Below are 18860 nucleotides of genomic sequence, written 5' to 3' on the forward strand. Positions count from 1 at the left end.
ATCAGCAGCTGTGGGACTCCGCCCGGGCGCGACGGGGTTAAGGGACCCGGACCTTGAGGGCCCCACCTCCGGAGCGCTCCACCCGCGTGGGGGAAGCCGCCCCGGAGGCTCCGACCTCGCTCCTGCTTATGACCCTCACAGCCACAAGAGCCCCCACTTAGATGAACATTTCGGACGGGACCCCGGCGGTTCAGACCCGGAGGCGGCTCCTCCCGGAGGCGGCTCCTCCCGGCGTCGGCCTTCGGTCCTCCCAACCAGAGCGCTCTTGGGACAAGCCGGGGATTCCCCGCCACCGCCCGCCCCCTGGCGTAACGGAGTCCGCGCAAGGCCCCGCCCGGGCCTGGCGCCGTCCTGGGCGGGAGGAACGCGCCGAGAGGCGGCAGAGCGCGGCCATGGCTGGGCCCGGCGTCCCCGGCGCCCCCGTAGCCCGATGGAAACGCCACATTGTGTGGCAGCTGCGTCTTCGGGACCGTATGCAAAAGGCGCTCTTCCTGGAGCTGGTGCCGGCCTGTGAGTGCGCCCCGGGGCTGAGAGGATGGTCGCTGAGGGGACGCGACTACGGGCGCGGGGAGAGGGTTTGACTGGCTCCTCCGCTTGTGACCCGAGTGCGCTGTGCCTTGTGCCTTGAGCCTGTGCGTTACGCCCACCCCGACTGCCAGGACTCCGCCCCTTGCCATCCAGGCTCTGCTTAGAACCTGGACAAGCCCCTCCTGCCCCCCCGCCCTCGTCGCCCATCAGGACGGGCTCTGCCTCCCACGAGCTGGGCTTCCGAGACGCAAGTGCGTCCCCGGGTGTTGGTTTTGAAGGGTCTCTTGTGCCTCCCCTTCCGGGCAGTCCCCGGGGTAGGGGCTTGATTAGTGCACTTAGTCTCCGTAGCGCAATGAAAGAACGCGGGACTTGTCCAGAGCAGCCACTTATTGGCCCATCCGGAGAGGGGCGACACTCGGAACCTCTAAGGAGGAGTCTGTGCATCTCAGGCTCTGCCGCCGACAGGCGACGCTGGCGCAGGCTTATGGAACACCTCCCCGTCAGCCTACCCAACCTGAGGGGGCATCAGGGGGCCCCGGGCTGCTGGCGGATGCCGGCTGAGTCCAGCGAAGTCGAACTCTCAGAATGGTTTCTGGGCAGCTGGTCAGGATGGGGTGTGGCAGTTCAAGACGGGATGAACAGGTGTGCCTGTGTATCGCGCCTCTGGCCACCAGCGATTGTATGTCTGCTGTTGGAAGTCTAATCACAGTCCCTGCGGCTCTCTCACTGGGGCTAATCTTGGCCAAACCCCCACAATCAAATTTGCTCTTAGCCAGGGAAATTTCTCTGCAAGCTTCCAGGCTGCTGGTCCTCTGCCTTCAGGGTTTCGAGGCCAGCCCCCACCTCCAGCAGCCACACTTTTCGACTGCTCAGACGGACAGTGGAACCGTCCAGTTTGAGCGGGGGGGGTCACCGCCCCCCCCCCCCCCCCCCCGCCCCGGGAGCTGTGAGTCTGAGGGACTGGAGAGACCTGGAGGGCTGAAATCAGACTGAAGGGCCAGTCTTGAGACTTTGGGCAGGTCACAGTCTTCTTACTTGTTAATTAGGTATTAACCTCAGCTTCTTACTTGTTAATTGGGTATAGAGACCTTCTTTAGGTTTGCTGGGGGATGCAGTACCCTGGGGGCTGAGGTGGGGTTTTCGTGAGAACTAGGCCAGGCCCAGGGGCCTCAGTCAAGGTGACAGACAGGTGGGAAGTAGTGTGGGAAGGAAGTTGATGAGGAGGGAGCTAGGCCTGGGCTTACTACCCCGCCCTCCCCTGGAACTGGTGAGAAAAGAGGAAGTGACTGTTGATGGGGGAGGGAGTGTGTTCCAGGGTCAAAACCTCCAGAATGTCTGCTGAATAATTGCTTAAGGACTTTCTATTCTAGCCTGGGGGTACCTTACACCAGGGCTGGGGAAGTTGGGATTATTTATTTATTTATGAGAGGGAGTCTCTCTCTGTTGCCCAGGCTGGAGTGCAGTGGCGGGATCTCCATTCACTGCAAGCTCCGCCTCCCGGGTTCACACCAGCCTCCCTTCTCAGCCTCCAGAGTAGCTGGGACTACAGGCGCCTGCCACCACGCCTGGCTAATTTTTTGTAATTTTTAGTAGAGACGGGGTTTCACCGTGTTAGCCAGGATGGTCTCAATCTCCTGATCTTGTGATCCGCCCACCTTGGCCTCCCAAAGTGCTGGGAATTCAGGCGTGAGCCACCACGCCTGGCCGGGGATTATTTTTAAGTGCAGAAAGCTAGAGCCCTTGGAGGGGAAGTGACTTGCCAAAGGCTATTGACAGGTAGAGCTCGGTTTATCACTTTCTGGGGCTAAACCTTGCTCTGAGGCAGGGATGAATCAATTCCAGGCCCCTTCCTTCCCTCAGGACCCTCAGCAGGCAGTACCCCGCAGTGGTCATCCTTCTGTCCCTGGGAGAGCAGGTCCTCTTCCCGGTGGGCCTGGGGACCGGTGCTATGAGGACACTGCTAGGGCTGAAGGTCCTGTAGAGCTGCACAGACGCCCCTCAGGCACGGGGCAAGGCCAGCCTGCCAGAAGCTTCCCCATGCCTAGCATCTCTGGGCTCCTGCAGCCATCCTAGCTGGAGATAACTTGCATGCCAGGGGGCTGCTGGGTATCTGTCTCTGCCCCAGGCTCACTCTTTTGCACCCTCCAGATAACCATCTCTTAGAGAAGGCTGAGCTGCTGGACAAGTTCTCAAAGAAGCTGCAGCCGGAGCCAAACAGTGTCACTCCCACCACCCACCAGGGCCCCTGGTGAGTGTATGTGTGTCTGTGGTCACAAAGAGCTGCCTGTGCTGGGTTCATTCTCTCCCTAGCGCCTCATCAGCCCCTGGCTGCTGCCCAGGGGTGGTGGGGGTGGTGGGGGAGGCAGGCCCTTGGCCTTCCCACAGGATAGCTGTTTAGAATCTCTTTCCCCTCCAACTTTCTTTGTCCATCTTTCTGCATTTGTCCCATCTCCTTCCCCTCCCACCCCTACACTTAACGTCTTTTCCCTTTCTCAGTCTTTTTCTATTTCCCTGTTCCTTGCCTGATGCCTAAAGAAAGGGTCTTGCTACCTATTCCAAAGAGGGAGTAAAGATGAGAACCAGGAATAGGTTGGGATTCAGAGTTGGGAGGTGCTTCTTTTTTTTTTTTTTTTTGAGACGGAGTCTGGCTCTGTCAGCCAGGCTGGAGTGCAGTGGCCTGATCTCAGCTCACTGCAACCTCCGCCTCCTGGGTTCAACCAATTCTCCTGCCTCAGCCTCCTGGTGCATACACCACCACCCCTGGCTAATTTTTGTATTTTCAGTAAAGACGGGGTTTCACCATGTTGGCCAGGATGGTCTCCATCTCTTGACCTTGTGATCCGCCCACCTCGGCCTCCCAAAGTGCTGGGATTACACCGTGAGCCACCGTACCCGGCTGGGAGGTGGCTCTTGAGAAGGGTCCTTGGCCAAGGCCTAGGGGAATCTTGGAGCAGAGGAGTCATGGACAGCTCATTTCTAGAGACTTGCCTTTTCCTTTACTGGCTTGCTAGCTTCCATCTTCCCAGGAGGAAGTTAATGGCTCTTGTTTTAGGCTTTTCATGTAGCATCCCTTGGGTGCCTTTGGGCACTTGGGTGAACTGGGGGACATTGAGCACCACTCTGATTGGTTGGCAGGGAGGAGTCAGGGCTTGACTCAGACCAAGTCCCATCACTGCCCACACTGAGGGTGAAGTGGCAGGAGGAGGAAGAGGGGCTCCGGCTGGTCTGTGGTGAGGTAAGTTGGGAAGGGGTCTGAAAATGGTGTAGAGAGATGTGGTCCAAGGGAGCCAGCCAGTGAGGGGTACACCTGTGTTTGCTGCATTCTCCAAGCCCAGTGCTGCAAGCATTGAGTGAGCCCTAGTGTGTGCCAGGCCCTGACCTGAAGCTGAGCAGGGGTCAGAGTGCCCCGGGCAGCCCACAATGAAGTGGGTCCAACAGCAGCTGGAGGGAGTTAGGTGTGCAAGGGCCTGGCAGCCCATTTCCCTTCCACATTGTTTAGCCTACTCTGCTCACTACTCCATGGCTAACCCCTCGCCCAGCCATCCCCAAGGCCTCGCACCAGTTGATGCTCAATGTACATTTGCAGACTACAGGAGTAAGGTTCATTTAGCTCATTGGCAGGGTATGGACGCTCCACCTGACACTACCGCCTTCCCTGTCCCCTTGCAACAGTATCTCTTGGCTTCTCTTGCACCATGCTCTCCTAGTTTCCCTCTCATTTTTGTGATTGTTGCCTCTGAACTTCCTTCACTGCCTCCTTTCCCTCCTCCCTATTCCCCTTCCTTCAAATATGGGTGTTCTTGGGGCTCACGGACTCCCATTTTCTCTGTTTGCCAACTCTCAGATCTGTCTCTAGCCCAGCCTTCTTTTCTGAGCTCCTGACTCTCTTGCTTAGCTGCTTTTTGGACATCACATCTAAAATCAGGCTCACCATCTCCCCCAGAATTTGGCCCACGCTGTTTTGGTCCATGCTGTTTTGAGAGTTGACTCCCTGCAGGCATTGGGCTAAACATTGTCTCAGTTAATCCTTCACAACTTTATGGTTGCAGAGGAGGAAACTGAGGCTTGGAGAGGTAGAGCCAGGATTTGAGCCCCTCTCACACAAATCACCTTCTGTTCTCTCCATTCATTCTCTCAACATCTATTGACAGTTGCTATATCCAAGGTACAGGGAATGCAGCAATAAACAAGAGCTGGCCCATGGGGGCTTCCAGTCCTCTGAAGGAGACTGTGATAGCCCAGTAAATACACATCCAGTCACAGCATGGCAAGTCACCTGCCCAACAGAAGTGTGGGCATAGGTACGGACTCATTTGAGAACCTTTCCCCAGAGCTGCTGTTGTAGGTCCAATTCAATATTTGTTTGAGAGGTGATTCTCAAACATCTGACCCCCTACACCACCCCCTGCCTCGGCTGTGAGCTCCCCAAGCCGTGGGATGTCTTGTTTTGCCTCCAAGGCAAACCTGTATCTTTAGGGCCTGTGTCCACAGTCCATTCCATACTAAGGACTATTTGTAGACTAAGCTATGAATGAGGTGGGCTGTCCTTCCTGTGACTGCCCCCCAGTGGTTCTCACACAGGCTGGAAACGCCCGGGCGCCTCTGACTCTTCCCAGCCCTCCATCCTGAGCTGGTCACAAGGTCATGTTGACTATCCCCAAATCCATCAATGTCTGTTTCTTGTACCATATCTGACATGGTACAAGTAACTTTCATCCTACCCTGGAACACTCCTTCAGCACTCCCTGTCCCTTCTCCATACAGCTTTCAGAGTGACATATTTTAATTAAAAAAAAGATCTCCATTAAAGACAAGCAGTACACAAACATGCTTGTAAACAACTCAAGAGAATAGAAGCCATAAAGTAAAAAGTAAAGGCCCGTCTTACTACCTTTCTACATGGTTAGTGTGCTGTAGATCTTCCAAAGCTCCTAGCCTGGCTCCCCCGTTGAGCTCACCAGGCTCCTGTTGCATTTCCTGCCACTCTCATCTCTGAGCTCCCGGCTCCCTTTGCCTGGGATGCTTTCCCTGGCTCCCAGCATTCCTTCCCTGGACACACACCAGCCAGTACCCATTGGATGCGCCAGTGGATGGGGGCAGTGGGGAGGCTTTTTCTTTTCTTTTGTAAAAATTTCTCTAATAGTTCCACACATCACAAGCATTTATCATTATTATTACTTTAACTTTTTATTTTAAAATAATTATAGATTCACAGGAAGTTGCAAAGATAGTCCAGAGAGTTCCTGCGTCCCCTTCCCCCAGCATCTCCCACTGGCTACATCTTACATAACTATAGTACCCACAACCAGGAAACTGGGATTGGTGTTAAGTGTGTATATGTCCTTTATCATTTTATCACGTGTAGATTTGTGTGACCATCAAGATATGGCACTGTTTCACCACCACAAAGATCTCTTTCTTGCTACCCCTTTTTAGTCACATTCACCCCTCTCCCCTCAACCATCCCTTACCCCTGGCAACTACTAATCTGTTTTCTACCTCTACTACTTGAATTTTGAAAGGCATACAATGAAATATTGAATGGTATAACATAATAGTACAACATAAATGAAAGCAAGTAACAGGTGAGAAAGTGGAGGTGGTGATCAGATTACTCAGTGGTGAAAACAATTATGTTATAAATGGGGCCAACTATGAATAAAGGTGCCCCAACCCGCATGTGCAGATTCCCTCTCCGCAGACTCACTCACATAGGGCGTCATGTCAGTGCAGGTGGCAGCATCAACCTTGCTTCTCAGTCTGTCCTCACCAGGCCCACGTGAGAACACAGGAACAGATTACCAATAAGAGCCCCCAGCCTTGGCCTGGGCCAGAGGCGCCTCTGGCCCTCATGTTCTTTTGTCACACTGGTGGGAGCTGCCTTGCCTGGGGTCTGTCTCTCCCACCGACCCTGCTTGGCTCTGAGTTGAAGGCATGTCGAGTGAGGCGGGGGTGCAGATGAAATGACCCTCACTGCCTCTCCTAGGCTGCCAGGGCTGTTCCCATATTGAGTCTGGGCCCTGGCTCCCCGAGTCCATGCCTGATTTTAGCCTTGTGTGCCTCTGCGCAGGGCTCCTCGCTGCTGAGACCTGTGCTTGGGCAGGCCTGGGTTGAGTGAAGCCAGGAAGGCCCCAGGGAGGGGTGGGGAACAGAACTCACATTCCCCTGACCAGCCTGGAGGGTGATGCAGTTAGGTGGCTTGGGCTCAAATCTCTTAGCTACGTGACTTTGGGCCAGACACTTAAACCTCTCTGTCGGTGTCCTCGTCTGTGAAGTGAGAGTGGCAGTACCAGCCTCCTGGTGTGGTGAGGATGGAAAGAGCATGTAGCCTGCTGGGAACATCATGGCACCCGAGGGCCGGATGGGCATTTAGCAGCCTCTGCGCTAGGAGTCCTCGCAGTGGTTCTGCATGGCGCTGGGAGCGGAGCGATGTCTTCTCACTCTTCAGGCGAGGCAGTGTAGCGGGTTGCTCTTGCCAGAGAGGTTCCTAGTAGGGTCGCAGAGAAAGGAAGCAGCACAGCGAGGACTGGGACCCAGGGCTGATTCCAGAGCCCGAGGGCCTTCCACTGCTCCACAAACAGCAGCGCGTCCCTCTGCAAGGTCCCAAACCTGTGTGGGGCACGGCTTGTTTTTCAGGAAGGGGGCGGGCAGGGGAGCAGCCAACTGTCCCTTAGCGCCTTCGGCCCGGGAGGGACTAGAGGCCTGGAGGGGCCTCAGCGCCGCCGTGCTCACCTGTCCGCCCCCAGATGGCCTACCAGGTGGTGGAGAAGAGCGTGGCCCTGGGCGCCTTGGAGTCGGAGCTGCAGGAGCTGCAAAGCAGGTGAGGCGCAGGCGCGGGCGGGGGCGCGGGCGGGGGCGGGGGCGGGGGCGGGAGGGACCGCGCCCACCTCGGGGAGGCCCAGGGCCAACCATGCGGGAGAATGGCGCGGGCCAAGAGCTTTCCCCACGTGCCCTTGAGCCTATCGGTTGGTGCCAGAGGACCGAACGGCTGGGCTCTGAGGGCGAAGTCTTGGGGGAGACCTGGCTTAGCCACCGGCTAGCCGCGTTTGGCATGGGCAGGTCGGTCTCTGCTCCGAGGCAGAATCCCACTGGGCAGTGACGGGGGAGGCTCGGGACCCGCTATCCGCTCTTTCCATCCTCCAGGCTGGCAACCCTGAAGGTCCGCGTGGCGCAGCTGCGAGAGGCACGGGCGCAGCAGGCCCAGCAGGTGGAAGAGCGGCGGGCGCAGAACGCTGTGCAGCGGGCAGCCTACGAGGCGCTGCGCGCGCACGTGGTGCTCCGGGAGGCGGCACTGCGCAGGCTCCAGGAGGAGGCGCGCGACCTGCTGGAGAGGCTCGTGCAGCGCAAGGCGCGCGCCGCAGCTGAGCGCAACCTGCTCAACGAGCGCCGGGAGCGGTGAGGAGCAGGCCCCGCCCCTTCCGAGGAAAGGCCCCGCCCCTGAAGGGAGAGTCGGGCCTCGCTTGTGTCTGGAAGGGAGGCGGGCAGCAGCCGCCCACTGGAGAAAGGGACCGGGTCGCGCCCCGCCTGCGTGCGAGGCGCCGCGCCAGGCTCTCAGGATGCTTTTTACCCAACAAGGGCCAAGCAGGCGCGGGTGTCCCAGGAGCTGAAGAAGGCTGCCAAGCGGACCGTGAGCATCAGCGAGTAAGAGTGGGGATGGGCCGGTCCGACCCTTGTGTTCTGCCTCCCGGCCCCGCCTGCCTGCGGCGACCCAGGCCGCCGACTGTAGTTGTGCATAGCCGCGTCCCGAGGACCCCAAGTAGTCGGGGCCCACGGGACACCTGCAGACGACCGTGTGGTCGTAGGAGCCTGCATGCATGCCCGCTGCACGTGTACCCACACAGAACCCTCATCACTGAGAATTCCTGTCTTCAGCGTGTCCTGTGCTGGGGTCAGGAGGGGCTGGCTTGGTCCCTTGGCGTTTCTGAGCTTCATTTCTCCTCCTAGGGGTCCGGACACTGTAGGCGATGGGATGAGGGAGAGAACCGAGACTCTGGCTCTAGCCCCTGAGCCAGAGCCCCTGGAGAATGAAGCTTGTGAGAAGTGGAAGAGGCCCTTCAGGTGAGGACCCAGGTGGTGGTCTCAGAGCTCTGAGCTCAGCCCCACCCCAGAGGCTGCCAGGGTCTTCCTCTTGGACCTTGGAGTCAGCTCTTGGGTTGGGAGGGAGCTTGAGGAGAGGCCGGAAAGCTCAGATCTCCCAGGGCTAGTCTGACCTCCATTGTCTGGAGCCACTTGTGGTCAGTTCCATCTCACCCACCCCAACCCCTACCCTCAACCCTTTCCCTCCTTCTTGGGATCAGAGCTCTGGGGGTGGGGTGTCAGGCTTGTGAATAGCTGTCACCAGGAGGGAACCTGTGGGTAAAGCCCAGAGCCCAGTCATGCCAGGCATGTGTGTGCAGCCATAGGTGTACAAGCATGTGCATCCACAGGGACATGAGACACAGGTGTGTACAAACTTGACTAAGCCCGTCTGTGTGTGAACGTATGAGCACGTGTAGATGTGCGCTAACACTTGTGGGACCTGACTGGGGCTTCAGACCTTGGGTACCCCTCCGCAGGGTCTCCCCTCTTGATTTGCCTGTCATTGAGGCTGCCCCTCTCCGGGCCCCATTCCCCAGCCTAACGCCTCTTCTCAGTCTTTCCTTGCAGGTCCCCAGTGTCCAGGCCTTGGGGCAGTGAAGAAACCGTGGGGAGGGGCATGAGATGCTGGTCCCCAAAGTCCTTGGGAGCCCTTGTGGGCCAAGTAATTGCAGGACACACCCTCTCCTGGGCATTGCTGAGGTCACCCAGCAAGCCTAGGCTTCCCCATCCTTTCCCCACCCTGGGGGAACCTTCAGCGCCTCTTCTCTCTGTAGGCCCCAGCTCAGCTTCCCAGGAACTTTTGTTGGTGGGTACTTGTAGGGTGAGGCAGTTCTTCTCATCATGAGGGAGACCTTGGGAGACTTTCATTACCAAATCCATTGCTGCCCTGACCTTCCTGGGACTGGTCTGGGTCATCCTAGTCTCCTGGTCTTGGAGAAGTCAAGTTCTTGTCCCAGACTTGAGAGGTTACGAGCCTCCAGGTCTCTGGCAAAGTGTGGAGATGATGGACAGCCATTTGTACACACACCAGCCAATCCCTTAGCACATCTCTCTCGGTTTTGTCTCAGGTCTGCCTCAGCCACCTCCCTGACGCTGTCCCACTGTGTGGATGTGGTGAAGGGGCTTCTGGAGTAAGTGTGTGTGTGCCTGTGTGCACCCACGTGTGTGTCAGGTTCCCCAGCCCAGGCTTGGTCTGTGTCTGCGCCTCGACCTGTCCATCCTTGTGGTGCGCAGCTGTCTGTGTGAGTCTGTTGGGCCCTGGAGACAGGAGCCAGGTGAATGGCCTCAGCCCCAGCCCCTGCTCAGCTGTCTTCCAGGTTCTGTCATCACAAGGGTCTGTCTTCATCCAAGGTCCTCACAGGGGACCAAGAGCTCCAGCCTCAGGCAGGGCAGGAGCTCCTACTCAATTGGGAAAAATGCTCTGAATGAGCATTTTTCATTCAGAGTCACAGAGCCAAGAAGTGGCAAGACTGGGATTGAAACCCCAGCCCTGAGGTTTCTTTGCACCTACCAACCCTACCCTGCTCCTGTGCCTGCCTCTGTGTGCTCTCCACACTGACCCCTGGGGTAAAGGCTGGGTTGAGGAATGCACTCGCTGCTTCTTGGGGCCATGTTCTGCCTCCTGCCCCATCTGCTTCCTATGGTTGATGCCTCAGGGGAGCTGAAGGCTCCCACCTGAGAAGGCCTTGCTGAATGCCCTCCTGACCCCAACCCACCTTACGCCCAGTTTTAAGAAGAGGAGAGGTCACTCAATTGGGGGAGCCCCTGAGCAGCGATACCAGATCATCCCTGTATGTGTGGCCACCCGACTTCCTACCCAGGCTCAGGATGTGCTGGTAAGGGAGGAGCTGAGCCATATGGGTGGGGCAGTGGTGAGGAAGTGCAGGCACAGGGGTGGTCCCAGGAGGCTAGGGAAGCAAGGCTGGGCTCCTCAGCAGGAGCAGGAGGCTGCCTCCCACAGCCTGTGGTGGGAGTCACTTACGCATGTTATGATGGGGGAATGGGCCAGGGAGGGAGAGAGAGGAGGCTGGGAGGCCAGGCAGGAGAGTAGAGTAGCATAGCACGGAGGCTGCTGCAGGGGTCCTGGCAGAGGTGAGAACACCTGGTGGGGCCGGGTTTGAAACTCAAAAGTGTAGACAGAGAAACCGGGGATGGGGATACCATGTCTGCAGCAGGCTGTGTCTGCACAGGCACCGGTGGGAAGGCCTGTGAGCACTCACAGAGATATGTGTGGGGAGGGCTGGGGCACCAATCTCCTCTTTCCCCACAGGATGCCCACCTCTCTGAGGTCAATGCTGTTCGTTTTGGCCCCAACAGCAGCCTCCTGGCCACTGGAGGGGCTGACCGCCTGATCCACCTCTGGAATGTTGTGGGAAGTAAGGAGCCCTCCCCTGCAGGCCAACTCGGGGCTTCTCTCCAGACCCGCTCCTCAGTTCACTTGGTGGGCAGAGGTCTTGGATCTCTTTGTGTTTCTCCATCTGGAATATTCTGTGGGCAGTGACTAGACAATGCCTTGGAAAGAGTGAGACTCGGGGCTCGCTGCTCTGAAGAAGGGTGGAGCTTCCTGGCTCCTAGGGTCCAGATTTGCAGAATGGGGAAGGCTGAGTTCAGATGGTCCCTGATGGGGGTGGGTGGGGGTCCCCTATCATGAGGTCCTACAGGGACAGGCCCTTGAAGAGCAGGTCCCTGAGTCTACCAGGTGATCCTCTTGTAGCATCACGTAAGCTCTCAGAACTCAGGTAAGGGACAAGTATGAACTGTTGGCCTTGTCCCAAGCTCTGTGCTCTGGAGAGGGGATGTCCTGGGGAGTCAGAGCTGGTTCCTGGGGGCTTCCTAGAAAAGGCAAGTTTCTGGCTGGCCTGATCCCTTGCTGCGTGACCCACAGATAGTCCCTTCTTCCTGGTCCTCTCTAGCCTGGTCTGTGAAATGACTAGCTGTCCCTGGGACCCACTGCCAGCAGTTAGGGGAGGTGTAGTCTCCAGCCCAGGCCACAGAACAGACCCAGCGATTCTGTCTTCTAACCTGTGGGGGTGGGGGGGGGCAATGGGGACTGATCTTTGCTCTCAATCCCAATTCCTCCATTTTGTGAGGTTAGGATCTCATTTCAACTGTCCCTTCTCCTGGTCCTCCCAGGTCGCCTAGAGGTCAACCAGACCCTGGAGGGAGCTGGTGGCAGCATCACCAGTGTGGACTTTGACCCCTCGGTGAGGAACTTTGCCCCAGTGGCATGGGATTGCGCCCCCTCTGATCTCCACACTGGACAGGTGGGGGCTCTGGGACCTGAGGGCGCAGCATGGATACCTTAGAACCAGGCCCTTGGGCTCTTACACAGATCCTCATCCCTGGGCCGGAGGCTCCTCTGCCTGCCTTGGAGACCTGGGCTGTGGGAAGCTCTGGGGCAGCCCCTAGCCTCATTCTCTGGCCCGAAGGATGTTGCCTACGGCTTAGCACCTCTCATTTTCCTCTCCCATTTCTCCAGGGCTACCAGGTTTTAGCAGCAACTTACAACCAGGCTGCCCAGCTCTGGAAGGTGGGGGAGGCACAGTCCAAGGTGAGGCCTGACTGGGGAGGCTGCCTGGGGGTCAGGGGGTCATACGTCAGGACTAGGGGGCCTGTTATGGGGTCTTGGCCAAACTCTTGATCCGCACCTGGGGCTGGGGTACAGGAGACACTGTCTGGACACAAAGATAAGGTGACAGCTGCCAAATTCAAGCTGACAAGGCACCAGGCAGTGACTGGGAGCCGTGACCGGACAGTGAAGGAGTGGGACCTCGGCCGTGCCTACTGTGAGCCCCAACCCCACCTCCCCTCCCCACCAGCCAGGAGCCCCAGGCCAGGGTACGAGGGACCTCACCTGCTCTCTGGGAGTGGCTCTGAGATTCATAGGCATTTGGGGGTGAAACCTCTCAAGGCCCTCCAGTCCCCCAATGGTATCCCCCAGTGGTGTTTTCTGCCTGGTTTCTTGGTGTCCACAGGCTGTGGGTGGGAAAAAGACGTGGGTGAGCCCTGGGCTGGGAAGCAGAAGACCTGGGTTCTAGTCTTGGGAGGACACTGCGTTCTGGGCCTCAGCTTCTCCATGTGTCCTGTGGGGTGGCTCCTGACAACCCTCCTCTGAGGCCCTGGGGTCTGCTGCTTGGTCCCCAGGCTCCAGGACCATCAATGTCCTTTCCTACTGTAATGACGTGGTGTGTGGGGACCATATCATCATTAGTGGCCATAATGACCAGAAGATCCGGTTCTGGGACAGCAGGTGACAGGCGCAGGCTGGGGGAGGACTGGGGGAGGGCTGGGGACAGGGCTCCCAAGTTCTTGTTCCTTTCTCTGGCCATGGCAGGATGAGTTTTGGTGGCACTTTGGGCAGGCAAGGCTGTGGGGCTGGCACTGCCAGCTAGTGCCTCTTGGCTGGGCTCAGCTCCCCCAGGAAGCTGTGCCACTGTCTTCATGGCTCTTGGTCCAATGCTGGACTCCACCTGGACCTTGCAACCAAGATGGAGATGTACCTTTTTCCATTTAGTTACCACTTTTATATCAAAAGGAAAAAAATTATTGTAGTTGTTTTTTAAACCAAAGATCCTAACTTTGGGCTTGAAGTGTTTGTAAGAGCAAAGCTAGAGGCCGGGCATGGTGGCTCACACCTGTAATCCCAGCTTTTTGGGAGGCTGAGGTGGGCGGATCACCTGAGGTCAGGAGTTCGAGACCAGCCTGGCCAACATGGAGAAACCCTGTCTCTACTAAAAATATTAGCTGAGTGTGGTGGCAGATCCCTGTAATCCCAGCTACTCGGGAGGCTGAGGCAGGAGAATCGCTTGAACCCAGGAGGCGGAGCTTGCAGTGAGCTGAGATCCGGCCACTGCACTCCAGCCTGGGCAAGAGAGCCAGACTCCGCCTCAAAAAAAAAAAAAAAAAAAGCAAAGCTAGAGCCAGTGCTAGGCCTGCCTCAAGCCTTTACTGACCTCCATCAACTACTGTTTGCAACCCTTTCTTCTCTCTCTTACATTTTTTAAAGACAAGACTTCATTGCTCAGATGATATGGTGCTTATTTTAGTGACCCAAAGGTTTCAAGGGCTCTGGCTTTCAAATCAAAGTCTAGGTTCCTCGATGGAGGCAGCTGGCTGCAGTGAGGAGAAGGGAGATGAGTCACGGGCAGCCTTTACCCCAGGGATCCAGGGCCCTGGGGTTCCTCTGGACTTGGTTAGCTGGGAAGGCTGCTGCGCCTGGCCCCTTCCTGTCAGGAGTGGCCTGGCTGGGCTGTTCCTCATCCCTGTCTCTGTCCTTGTTCCTCAGGGGGCCCCACTGCACCCAGGTCATCCCTGTGCAGGGTCGGGTCACCTCCCTGAGCCTCAGCCACGACCAGCTGCACCTGCTCAGCTGTTCCCGAGACAACACACTCAAGGTCATCGACCTGCGTGTCAGCAACATCCGCCAGGTGTTCAGGTACCAGCCTCATGCCTGCTGACCCTGTGGCCTTTGCTGGGACAGCTGAGCCTCTCTTCTCCTGTAATAGACCCTCTTGGGACCCTCCCTGGAGGCCCCTCCAGACCAGGTCCTGCTGAGGTACCAAACCCCTTGACAGAGTGGAAGCTCTGGAAGCTCCCTGCAGAGGGACTAGTGGTGACCTCTGTTCTGACCCCAGCCCTGTCTGTCCTCAGGGCTGATGGCTTCAAGTGCGGTTCTGACTGGACCAAAGCTGTATTCAGGTATGTCTGTGAGAGCATATGCCTGTGTCCAAGTGTGCCCTGCTGGACCCTGTGTGTGCCCTCCTCTCTGACCCCACCCCCACTTTTTTTGCTCTGCTGTGGCCACTACAGCCCGGACAGAAGCTATGCACTGGCAGGCTCCTATGATGGGGCCCTTTACATCTGGGATGTGGACACCGGGAAACTGGAAAGCAGACTTCAGGGACCCCACTGGTGAGCATGGCCTCCACCTGCCTGGCCCCAGTCCTGCCAGGCTGATTCCAGGTTCTGACATACTGGGACTCTGGAGTCTCCAGCCCTTGTCCCTCCACCCTCCACCCGACCAGAGCCCTTTGCAGTTCACAAGGTACTTTCCACACACACTGGGTCTGTCCTTTCCACAGCTCTGTGAGCTCACTTTACAGATGAGGAAACAGGCTCAAGAGAGGGCCTCAAACTACCCAGGTCCAGCAGTCGGGGCAGAGCCAGGTTGCAGGCATAGTTCCCAAAGCCCCCCTGAAGCCTGCCCCTCCCTTTCCCCAGCACTGCTGTCAATGCTGTGGCCTGGTGCTACTCCGGGAGCCACGTGGTGAGCGTGGACCAGGGCAGGAAGGTTGTGCTCTGGCACTAGGGCCATGACTTCCCTGCCTGGGCTGGAGCTCTTGCCCGAAGCCTGAAGCTTCCCTCGGCGCCGTGCGGGGGTTGGGGTTGGTACTGGAGATGGCCTTGGGATTTAATGGGGAAGAAGGCCTGGTAGGACCTGGCCTGTTTGTTTAAAAATGAAGCTAGTTTTTCTTTGTATTTTTATCTCTATCTCCTCACTTTTTCTCCCCAAGTAGAAAAAAAATGATATCTAAACTGCGTCTGCCTGCCTCTTTGCAGCATTCATGATATGGAGACCTTTGGGCTAGTGGGCTCTGGGAGACCCAGGTTTGGCCCCCTTCCTCCTTCCATACAGAGCTGGGGCAGCCAGCCCAGTCTCTGCCTGCGGAGACAGGTGCTGCTCAAGTCTAACCATGGGAACAGCAGGAAGAAAGGCCCTGAGGTGGCAAAGAGCCATGGATGTGACTCCTGGTCCAACCTGGTCCTGAGGCCTAAGCAACATGTTAGGCCCACCTGCTTCAGGCACCCAGGGTAGACTGAAGCTGAAGAGGGGCTGGGGGAGCTCTGAGGAAGGGGCAGGGAGGCAACCCAGAGGGGTCCTGGTGGGAAGATCCTAAAAACCCAGGTAGTGATATCAAAGTCCTTGGTCCATGGGGCCTCCCTTAGACTGAGTCTGCGTTCTTCCTCCAGAGGTAGTGCCCAGGGTGGGGCAGAGTAGGGCCTCTATGTGTCTGTGCCTGGGGGAGGGCAGCTGTGGGCCAGACCTGGGCCTGGGGCTTTGCTTACAAGGCAGAGCCCACAGGGCAGAGTTGGGGCAAACCAACTTCCTTCACACCTAGGACTGGGCACAGGCCTGTGGAGACAGACAGTGTTGGTTAAATGGCAACACCTATACTCTGTTGACTTCCAGACCATTCACTACTTTTGGTTCAGCTGCCTCCTGGCCATCATCTCCCCTGCAAGTGATCTGTTCCTCCTGCACCCCATGTCCCTGGGACCTTGTGCTGCTGGATCTAGTACTCCTCCATCCCTCCTGCCACTGTGGGCCACCTTCTAGACTTGCAGCCTCCCCATCCAATCCTTTCCCTTACTATGGCCAGAGCGACTTTTTTTGTTGTTGTTGCTTTTGAGACACACAAAAAACCTCACTGCAGCCTCAAACCCCTGCAGCCTTAAACCCCTTGGTTTAAGTAAGCCTTCCACCTGGTCCTCCCAAAGGGCTGGGATTACAGGTGCACAGCACCATGCTTGGCCCAACAGGGTGACTTTCTAGGGTGTCGTGGTCACAAGTCCAATCCTTTGGAGTTCCCCTGCTGCCTTTAGAGACCACCCCCAACCCCAGCATGAAATTTGGAGCCCCTGGGATGTGACTCTGCTGGCCTCTCAGCTGCCTCTTATTTCCTTGCTATTCACTCATTCATTTACTCATTTAGAGATGAGGTCTCACTATGTTGCCCAGGCTGGTCTGAAACTCCTGTGCTCAAGCGATCCTCCTGCCTTAGCCTCCCTGGTAGCTGGGCCTACAGGTGCATGCCACCGTGCCTGGCTATTCCTTGCTATCATGAGTGCGTCTCAGACGTGCTTTTCTTTCTTCCAGAATGTTCTCCTTCCCTCCCAGCCCCCAATTCAAATTTTCCTTTCAGGATTCCCCTTCCTTTGCCTGCCAAGCTGGGTAGAGGCCTCCTCTGTCTCTGAGCTCCCCTTTTGTATCTGCCTCCCTCCATTTTAAGCCAAGGAATTCTTGGAAGAGGCCAGGATAGGAATAGATTTATTCCCTGGGATCAGGCCTGGCACAGAGAATGACTCAGGAAATGTTTATTAAGTGGTTAAATTTTCTTATTCAGGCTGGGCGTGGTGGGATCACACCTGTAATCCCAGCACTTTGGGAGGCCGAGGAGGACGGATCACCTGAGGTCAGGAGTTCGAGGCCAGCCTGAGCAACATAGTGAAATCTTGTCTCTACTAAAAATACAAAATTAGTTGGGCGTGGTGGCACATGCCTGTAATCCCAGATACTTGTGAGGCTGAGGCAGGAGAATCACGAACCCAGAGGAGGAAGTTGCAGTGGGCCGAGAATGCGCCATTGCACTGTAGCCTGGGCAACAAGAGTGAAACTCCATCTCAGCAACCTTCTCTTATTCAAGGACTCAGCCAGTCTAACAGTCTAAGAGTCTTGGGTTCCAACATTCTTCAATACTGAGACTTCTACTCTGCCCCAGCCCTCATGCCCTGGCTCCCAGTAGCCACCAGGGGTCACCAGCTGCCTAGTCTACTGTGGCCATTCCAATTTCCAGCGACACACAGCTGGGGAGACCGACACTCCTACAGCCACCGTGACTGAGCCCTTAAGAGATGCCAGGCCCTGCCCTGCACCCTTTTTGCAGCGTTATTTGTTCCTCCCAACTGCACTGCCATGTAGATACCATGTTTCCCAGGTGAGAAAACTGAGCTCAGAGAGGCCCTGCAGCTGGACTGTGGCTGCATTACACACACTCTTTTAAAAGCAAGGTGTTCAGATTCCCAATTAGGCAGGGCTGCAGGGCATGCCCCCTCCCCCAGGGTGTGCCCCCTGCCTGACACCACGGGGGTAGAGGTGTGATGCTAGCCTTGTGTCTAACCTGACTCCCTCCCTGCATCTTTGCCCTTTTCTATTCTGGGTCCTGAGCCTGGACAGTTAGTATCCCTTGAAGTGAGGGACATGCAGGGACACGGGAGTGAGGGAACTTGAATCCTGGGAGGCCAGCTGTGCCATTGTGTTTCTCCCCCATTTCACAGGGTTGCAGTGGAGACTGTGCTTAGAGAGCCCAGAGGAGGTGCTCAGGAAATGGTCTGACTGATCTCTGGGACGGTGATCCCTCGGCTCCACCAAAGCCTTCCCTTGTACCTTAGGGGCGTCAATCTTACCACACACGCAGCTGCTGTCGGGTGGAGTTGCCTCTCTCAAGGAGCACATGTTCACCTTAACTTGCTTGGAGGTCCCCCTCCCAGTAGGACGGGGTGATTCCTGGAGGAACAAGTCTGTAAGGCCAGAAACAGGCCAAGGAGTTCCCGGTAGACAGGAGGAAGAGGAGCTCACAGACTGAGCAGAGGAGTTCACAGGGGCATGTCAGCAGGAAGGCTGTTCCTCCCTCCAGTCTCTTCAGTCCCGTTCAGCAGAGGGGTGAAAATGGATGCTGACAGCTCCTCCAGGCTCTCAGCAGTCAGTGCTCAGGTTTTCAGGACTCTGGTGCTCAGGGGCTGCCTGCCTGAATTCGGGTGCCTAGGTCAAATCTGGAATGGCCCGCACTCATGGGTATAAAAACTGAGGCCCAGAGATGGGGCAGCTCCCTTGGCTCACATAGCAGAGCTGGGTAAGAACCCAGGCCTCTGATGCCCACTTTTCTAAAAACTGGATTCAGATTCTTCAAAGAGGCTGCTCAGGGCTTCTGGAGGCCTAGTTTGGGCTCTCCAGTTCTGTCTTCCTGCCAAGATCTTGGGCAGGCTCTCATATTCCCCACCTGTGAAACTTCCTGCCCCAAGCCTCCCCAAAGGCGACACGGCTCTTCTGCAGAGCTGTTCTGTAGGCATGAGGACCATGGCCTCTGCCTGCCCTGCCCAATCTCAGGTCTTAGTGAGCCTGAGACCCCAGGGAGGGAGAAATGACAGATGCCCCTATCCTGTGCTCCTACTGCCCCTTGGTCATCTTTCAGTCTCTGGCTTCATTCTGCTGTTGCCCTGAATCTCTCCTGCCAGATGCAAGCCCCTCAGTGACAAGGCTCCAGAGACCTGAACATGACCTGCGGCAGCATGTTTGCTGAATTGAATAGAGGTGGTCTCTGGAGAGATCTGACACCATCAGATGTGGACCCATCTGTGAGATTCAGACATATCCATGCCTGCATATAGGCTTTTCCACTGGAGGCACATTCACTCATCACAAACATTTTCAGCTTATCTGTACATTACCCTATTTCATCCTCCTGGATCTTAGAAGT

General features: G+C 56.7%; 1 protein-coding gene and 1 long non-coding RNA gene across 15 annotated transcripts in view; one reads left to right on the plus strand and one right to left on the minus strand.

Annotated features, from left to right (window-relative positions):
- The first annotated feature begins 348 nt into the window (after positions 1 to 348).
- The window catches only part of ATG16L2 (autophagy related 16 like 2), a 33075-nt gene continuing 14563 nt past the window's right edge, over positions 349 to 18860 (plus strand). Inside the window, exons 1-18 of one of the 14 annotated variants that reach the window (XR_012423484.1) lie at positions 349 to 510; positions 2677 to 2776; positions 3664 to 3763; positions 7275 to 7348; positions 7672 to 7923; positions 8104 to 8169; positions 8473 to 8586; positions 9675 to 9737; positions 10334 to 10442; positions 10877 to 11047; positions 11740 to 11810; positions 12086 to 12157; positions 12272 to 12392; positions 12751 to 12856; positions 13892 to 14041; positions 14257 to 14304; positions 14416 to 14517; positions 14827 to 15141. Coding sequence is in view for 4 of the 14 variants with exons in the window: in XM_045370263.1 (XP_045226198.1) it covers positions 393 to 510; positions 2677 to 2776; positions 3664 to 3763; positions 7275 to 7348; positions 7672 to 7923; positions 8104 to 8169; positions 8473 to 8586; positions 9675 to 9737; positions 10334 to 10442; positions 10877 to 10982; positions 11740 to 11810; positions 12086 to 12157; positions 12272 to 12392; positions 12751 to 12856; positions 13892 to 14041; positions 14257 to 14304; positions 14416 to 14517; positions 14827 to 14914 (1860 nt within the window). In the remaining 10 variants the exon portion in view is untranslated. Of the gene's footprint in view, positions 511 to 2676; positions 2777 to 3663; positions 3764 to 7274; positions 7349 to 7671; positions 7924 to 8103; positions 8170 to 8472; positions 8587 to 9674; positions 9738 to 10333; positions 10443 to 10876; positions 11048 to 11739; positions 11811 to 12085; positions 12158 to 12271; positions 12393 to 12750; positions 12857 to 13891; positions 14042 to 14256; positions 14305 to 14415; positions 14518 to 14826; positions 15142 to 18860 lie in introns of those variants that run through there. The other 13 variants (XM_045370263.1, XR_012423477.1, XR_012423478.1 and 10 more) reach the window with 13 other exon arrangements.
- Positions 12372 to 17920, minus strand: LOC141408488 (uncharacterized). The gene is made up of 2 exons (XR_012423487.1): positions 17791 to 17920; positions 12372 to 12582 (listed from the first exon to the last, which is right to left on the minus strand). It is a non-coding gene; the product is annotated as an uncharacterized lncRNA (long non-coding RNA).

Source organism: Macaca fascicularis, chromosome 14 (genome assembly GCF_037993035.2).
Source record: "Macaca fascicularis isolate 582-1 chromosome 14, T2T-MFA8v1.1".
Lineage (NCBI taxonomy): Eukaryota > Metazoa > Chordata > Mammalia > Primates > Cercopithecidae > Macaca > Macaca fascicularis.